At 37.2% G+C, this 7,500-nt stretch overlaps 1 protein-coding gene across 5 annotated transcripts in view; it reads right to left on the reverse strand.

The window, feature by feature from the left end:
- LOC125034296 overlaps nucleotides 1-7,500 on the reverse strand; it is a 33,990-nt gene that overhangs the window by 565 nt on the left and 25,925 nt on the right. For 2 of the 5 annotated variants that reach the window (XM_047626057.1, XM_047626055.1), the window contains 7 exons: nucleotides 7,230-7,283; nucleotides 6,556-6,760; nucleotides 6,259-6,368; nucleotides 5,735-5,860; nucleotides 2,672-2,782; nucleotides 1,151-1,312; nucleotides 1-911 (listed from right to left, as the gene is read on the reverse strand). The exon at nucleotides 1-911 is cut by the window's left edge and continues 564 nt beyond it. In XM_047626057.1, the coding sequence (XP_047482013.1) occupies nucleotides 366-911; nucleotides 1,151-1,312; nucleotides 2,672-2,782; nucleotides 5,735-5,860; nucleotides 6,259-6,368; nucleotides 6,556-6,760; nucleotides 7,230-7,283 (1,314 nt within the window). In that variant the 3' untranslated portion in view covers nucleotides 1-365. Of the gene's footprint in view, nucleotides 912-1,150; nucleotides 1,313-2,671; nucleotides 2,783-4,247; nucleotides 4,389-5,734; nucleotides 5,861-6,258; nucleotides 6,369-6,555; nucleotides 6,761-7,229; nucleotides 7,284-7,500 lie in introns of those variants that run through there. The other 3 variants (XM_047626056.1, XM_047626058.1, XM_047626059.1) reach the window with 3 other exon arrangements.

The raw sequence follows: 7,500 nt of genomic DNA on the forward strand, positions 1-7,500 counted from the left end.
TTTTACACTCTGTCTTCTTTTGCAGAACTGGAACAAGGTTCTGAAATGCTACTTTTACAAATATCTATGAAATGAATTGCCAACATTTATCTTAGTATAAAGATTGTTTCCAGAGAGGTGGGTGTTTTGTGAGAACATCCAAGCCGATCATAGTAACAAAATTGTTTAAAGACCTTCTTAAAAATGACCCAATTATCACCATATTCCAACTGATAAATTGATCTGCATATACAAATTCTGTGTAATGACTGGAAATACTTTTGAATTCATTATCTAAAAAATAAATCAATGAAATTGATTTTAAAACTGTGCATGTCTGTCACTGAAAGACACTGCTTATGAGAAACTTGGATCTGGGGACCTTCTCACCTCTCAGCCAAGAGAGCCTTCAGTTGCTCAGCTAAACTCTGCTGTTGAGGTGTGCGGTTGGCTAAGTGCGAGGCCAAGCTAGACGACTCAGAAATCTCGGCTCTGTTGACCGGCAGGACTCGGGCAACAGGTGGGGGGTGCCGGTACGGAATCTCAGGTCGTGACTCTGACTGGGTGTCGTGGTGGGGCTGGCCGTCCATCCCCGCACCAAGAGGTCGCATTGGCAAGCTAGAGGGGGGATCAGGCAGGGCATGGGAGGGCGCTAAGGGCTGGCGGCCAGAGCTGAACTGGCCAGGTGGGTGCTGGTATGGAGGGGGACTACCTAAGTGACTATAAGGGGGAGGTGGTGGGGGAGTTTTGGTGGATTTGACCATACTAGAGGGTGGCAGGATGCTCTGGGGAGGGGGTAAAGGAGACTCCAGGATATCGGCTGACCTCCGGATCCCTAAGTCCTGCTGAAGGTCCTGCATAGGCTCCGTTGCCACATGCTTCTGGGATTCTGGCAGGTCATCATCCAGGCTGCTGTCATCCAGACTGTGGTCCTGTTAGATTAACTTACTCAGTATGTCTATTTTGACTCTATGATGAATACATTTTTTCTGTAGCAGGGAACACCTTCCAACTGATCAAACATATACCATGCCACCATAAAATCTCCAAAAACGTTATCAAAACTGTAAATCTTTTCATTGGTTTCAATCCTTTCATAATAGTTAAGAGTATTTAAGTCATATTCCCATCAAAACACAAAGATATATGAAAAAAACAAAAAAGTACTTACTTGACTCCCAGCACTACTCATGCTAGTGGTCTTTTTCAGGGAGGGAAGGTGACGGTTGGCCAGACCCCCCCTTGCCGCCAGTTCTCCCTTTGCTCGGCTTGCTGACACATCCAGCAGCTCATGGGGCGGAACTGCTTCATCTAACTCCTCCTTCACTGGCATCTGTGGAATCAATCGCCAAGAGTGAGTTGGTTGAAAAGGAATGGGGATATTCACCTTGGTTACTAATATTGTATGTACAAGCTTTGTTAAATATCTTACATCAGTGAAATATCTTGAGAAGAGAGCATGACATATTCAACTAATCTCACAACTCCAATATGTTCTCAATATACAAAGTTGATCATATTTAACTCTGATATTTTACAACTAACCCTGACTTTACCCATAGGCCTCATCAGTCAAATGCTTCCTTTAGCCATGAAGGGAATCATGCACAGGGATAAACTGATGGTAAAATATTTGTAAATACATACCATAACCCCTCTCAAACATAAGTGTAGATGTATGGGAAAAAAATTTACATTATCACCACTTTCCTTCCACAGCACTTTTCTTTCTTCTTTACAAAAACATATATCCTGTTATCACACAACAAAAAAAAATATATTTACAAGTATAAAATATGGAGAGTATTGTAAAGATGAAAGAGAAACACCAATGTATTTTTCAGGGGCACAGAACCCTTTTATGAGTGAATTCATACTAGAACTAAATCTAAACAAAAACACAAAATACACCTATAATAGATAATTACAAACTACTACTTAGTAATTGCAAATCCTTTTTCAGAGGAAACTCACACATGATCATTACATTCAGCACAAACATACAACTTTTACCATATCAACATTCTCATGCCCAGATGCAAGTTAAACATGCTCACAAGCTCTCATGCATTTTCACACAAACAAATTCATGTATACACACAGCTACTCACATGCACAGATGCACACACGCACACATGCACACACGCACACACACTTGCGCACGCGCACACACAAGCGCGCTGCGCACACGCACACACATACATACACACACACACACACACACAGACACACACACACACACACACACACACACACACACACACACACACACACACACACACACACACACAATCATACACATGCACACACACACACACACACACAATCATACACATGCACGCACGCATGCACGCACACACATATGCACAAGTACATGTACGCACACACGTACATACACGCAAACGTAGACACGCACACACAAAAGATTTTAGATGAATAAACAAAAAAAAAAAAAAAAAAAAAAAAAAAAAAAAAAAAAAACAAGAAAAAGTTTGCAGCCATAACACAAAGATGACTTAGTTAATCTCATAAAAATGAACAGCAAAAAAATACTAAGAATCCACTACACAGAACAATGAGATGATAGAAAGTGGGAGTGGGAAGAGGAAGAAAAAGCAGAAAAAAATCAACCCGATCATGAAGGCCAAACAAGTTCTTATCCTCCATCCCTTATACAGCAAAGCCCACCCACCTTGCGCTCTACAGTGTTGGCTTTGTCGCCCTCTGAGTTGCCGGTGTCAGAAGTTTCCGTGTCCGATATCTCCGGGTCGAGTGTGCAGAGACTGGGCTTGCGGGGAGGCTGCTAGACAGGCAAGGAGGGGGTTGCGAGCATATGAGCAGTGCAGGTGGACATGGCCATAATAACAGCAGGATCGGCAATGGTACAGTAATATGCGTATTTGGACTGTATGCTGTTTATGCAATATGCTGTTTGTGCAAGGCAGGTTTGTCAATGAGTGCATATATGGATTTTATTTGTAAGGCTTTTCAATTAGTTAAAAAAAAAAGAGGGTGGGGATGTTGGGGGAAATGGATCACTATTTGTTTCGATCTTTCATTTCTAAAATGTATTTAGTTATTATTTTCCAAATTATGTATTAAAGCAGGAAACAGAATCACTGACAAATAAACAAGGCAGGTTTACAAGGGTACAATTTTTATATTTACCAATTCAGTCATTAGGCAAATTAAAATTGAAACAAAATAACCACCAAAGTTTAAAGTAGAAGATTCCATCCTCTTTATCAGCAACACAGGACAAACTGCAGGATGGTTGTAGAATAAGCATGGGGGTTGTCTTAGAAAAGCTCACATTAAAAACAAAAAAGGGTGGTGATATGTGATGATATGGCACTCAAGACATTTTGTGCTACACTTAGGTTGCAAATTTGCCATCAAGATAACTATTATCCTTCTATAAAAAAAAAAAAGCAGGATACTGTCCAAGCATGCATATACAATTTCATTAACCAGAGTGTTCCTGAACATGTAGCCTCTGCCTAGTGTGAAACAGAAAATACTACAATCGGGCTAACTCTTTGTACTGGCTTATCATTTAAGACGAGATTCAACTCTTTGAGAGCTGAATCCAAAGAAAAATATGGGCTGGTCATGTGTTTTTTGTTTGTCTGTTTTCTGCCATTTTTCAACATTTCCTATAGAAATTTATATATCTTTAGATATATATACGTACCTACTAAAAAATTGTAATGGAAGATATTCTTTTTGTCTAGACAAAATGATTTGGTTAATATACATGTGACACTAATTACTTATATTATTTAGTTAATACACATGTAAGACAATTATCAAATATGTTAAATGGAACTTCCATCCACTATTCAAAATTCAAACATCCATATAAAAATAGAAAAATAGCTAGTCTATGGTAAACAGGCAAATTTATCAGGGGGAGTTACACCTCTATTCAAATATGAAATGGAACATAAAAAGGCAACAACAATTTTGGAGGAAGGATGACAAACAACATCCATTAAACAAAATTATGGACACTATGGGTACTGTCCAGTAGTGATGAGGGGGGAGAGGGTAGGCTACTCTAATGCTTGTACAGAGGACTACCACGTTCAGGATGGGGTCCAAGGTTCAGTGCATGCTGACGCAGAGAACATCACAACTACATCAAATAACATCAGCATTCCGCATTCAGGTATCTACTCTATGCCACACTTATTTTTTTTTTTTCTTTTTTAATCTCTCTCTTTCTCTCTCTATAAGAGTTCTAGGAAATATAAAAAGAACAAACAGGTGATATGAAGGTCTGTTGTAATTTGATATCATAGAACATTCTTAAAAAGACAAAAGCTTGAGAGCGTTTATTCAACTAGATTCAGCTTTTGGCGAGTGCTGAGCATTACAAGCTTTTGCCTCTACAATACCAAATCACTCTGTATGAAGAGAAAGACACAGATCAATCAAAATACAATCTACAACAGAATATAGTTGCTCCATGCATCACATCTAAAATATATAAAGTGAGTGGTAAATCATTATGAATAAAAAATAAGACTTCCCAAATGGAAAGAAAATGAATATATTAAAAGAAAAAGGTAAGTGAACAATGAGAATAACATATATGCAAATCTACATGAGACAAGTGCAAAAAGTGTGTAATGAATATCTATCTAAAAGTCTTATTAGTTGTCATGTTACACAATAGCCTCAGTTACCATTAAAGCACAAATTGCATGTCTCTAACTAAAACAAAAAATTGTAATCTTATACAGTAAATCACTGGTGAAAAACTCTCTTGAAAATAATACAAGATGTTCACACTGATCTATTACTTTCACGTCATCTAATGCTTCAATTCCTACTGAGACCAAAGTGTGGGAAACATGAATAGTGCAGCCAGCCCCATTCCACAGTGCTTTTCCACATAAGGGAAGACAAATAGAGCTACCATGCCTGGCCAACATCTGGTGAACCTCAGTAAAATCAACTACTTTGGAACCAAAAAATAAATAAATAAATAAAGATAAACAATTCCTATTCCCCAAAATACATGCAAAATACAATAAAAACAAAACAATAATTTACTTAAATTTCATTAATCATTTATTAAAGTTGTCATCTACTAAGTCATCTGAATACACTTACATCCTTAAATGTACAGAATGGTTCAAATGAAGGCCAGGCTTACAAACAAAAAAAATATACCACCAGACATCCTGCAACTTCCTGTTCGCAGCTTAACGATGTATGATACTTCTCTCAAGATTTCCGCAGCTTTAAACTTAAATCTAGACAACTATGCCAACTAAATACTCTGCCCTTAACTATATACACACCTACTATTTATGTACTGAGTATATATATAATCAGTCCAAATATATATCTACCTAAATATTCTTCCCAGACCCAGTATTTTCCCTTAAGAGAGTCTACAGCAACAGTTCCCAACATTAATCCATTTTCTTAACAAAATTATGAAAATCAGTAACACATGTAGAGTATCTTTCCAAATTGGTTTGTATACACAAGAATCTTTTAATACCATCCGTATCTATATGTACACACACACATACACATACATACATATGTATATATAACAACAGTGATAAAATCAGTGAGCAGATTTTTTCATGGACTGAGTTTAAGTAACTCAAGACAAGGTGGGTAGTGGTACATCTTGTATGTTATTTCGTCAGGTAACTCAATAACGTTGGGAACCATTGCTCTACTGTATAACTAAAACTTTAACATTCCTTTAAGATTACAATCAGTGGCTTACCTTGGCAGATTGTGCACTCTGCTGTAATTGCCAGTAAGCAGGCTGTGTATTCGCATCAGCAGGAACCTGTACTGGAAGACCTGCCGTTTTCTGTGCATTTGTTAATTCTGCTTCTAAACTAATAACCTGCAAAGCAGAGTTTGTTTAAAAAAATGAAAAGTTACAAAACCTAAAAGTAACATAAATAAGTTTATTTGTTACCAACTGACAAAAAGGAATTTAAAGTTTTCTTGGGGTATTGAGTAAACAATGTGACCAGTATTTCCTTTTACAAATACAAATCATGCATACACTTAAGATAAAGGTAACATAGATCTGTGACCAACTTCGACTTAAAGAGTACATATCTACTTGTTTATTTATCTACATCAAACCTACCAAGGTATTAAAGAGGTTAGGTAGAATGTTTAATCATAGGCTTATCAGCTTCTGCTACTACAAACACCTATGTTTTTAATCTAAAGGTATATCAATTTTGCCAGCATAAACACTGCCTTAATAAAATAACTTTCAAGTAAACTTACCCTATCCTTGAGTGCTTTCACGAGAGCATTGTAGTGCGAGTCCTTGTCCTCAAGCTGAGTTATGTGATACTCCTCACGGTGCAAGAAATCACGCTCCCTACCCTGATACTCTATTGAAAGCACAAGAAAGTATTAGATCTATCATCCTGTTTATTCTTACTGACTTGCATTTTATAGCTCCACAAAATCTAAACCAAACCTCATTTAAGATACTATATTTTGCAAGAAAAGCAACAAAAATCTGTAAGGGTCATCAAAGCTGTTGCAAGACCTAAAGAAAAAATAGATAACTCTTACCCTTAATAATCTTTTTAGCCTTATAGTATTTCTTCTCCAATACAATGTACTGTCCCTGAGATTGCTCCAGCATGTCCTGGTAGGTGGACACTTCTGTCGTCTTGGCCTGCAGCTTCTCCTCCAGCTCACTCATCTGGTTTCGCGTTTCACGAAGTTGACTAGAAAAGTGGTTGTTCTCCTCTAATATCTTCTCCATGTCCAGAAGCTGAAGGAAAAAATATAAGAGGGCATTCAAATATTTACATAGGAAGCTTTATCAATAAATGAGGATTCTCCTTAATTCATGATGATTATGCTAAGTGTGATTCTGAAAACAGATTAACCAAAAATAATTTATCCTCAAAATAATGCATTTTCTCACATAAAAGAATTATACAAAAAGTTTAGTGAATGGTTGATGGCAGGTAATAACATGGTATGAAATACTGCCTGCATATTACTTTATGGATATTGAAAGAACTTTGTCACTGACAACTCTACTGAATAATTGTTCAATTTCAACCTATTCCTCCCTCCACTTTTTTTCAAGGGGGTCACAATTTTTTTTTTATCTCCATGACTTGTTTTCAACCGCTCCCCTTTCTAAATCACATACAGTCAAATAATACCTACTAACCTGCACACACTAATATTAACTCAAAAATATATCTAGAATGGATTCATTAGCAACTCACTTTCATCTTCAGCTTCTGAATCTCAGCCTCTGCAACAGCATTCCTATACTGGACCTGAGAAGAAAGAGTTTTGTACAAACATTGCAGCATTAGTCCGTTTTGGGTCCTAGAACTGAATGAATTCTGTATGATCACAAGGATTCACAGTCTGCATTAAGGTCATCTATTCAAAATACATAAAGAAGTGCAATATATACTAATGGTAACAATTGTGTGTGTGTGTGTGTGTGTGTGTGTGTGTGTGTGTGTGTGTGTGTGTGTGTGTGTGTGT

Source organism: Penaeus chinensis, chromosome 17 (assembly GCF_019202785.1).
Source record: "Penaeus chinensis breed Huanghai No. 1 chromosome 17, ASM1920278v2, whole genome shotgun sequence".
Taxonomy (NCBI): Eukaryota; Metazoa; Arthropoda; class Malacostraca; order Decapoda; family Penaeidae; genus Penaeus; species Penaeus chinensis.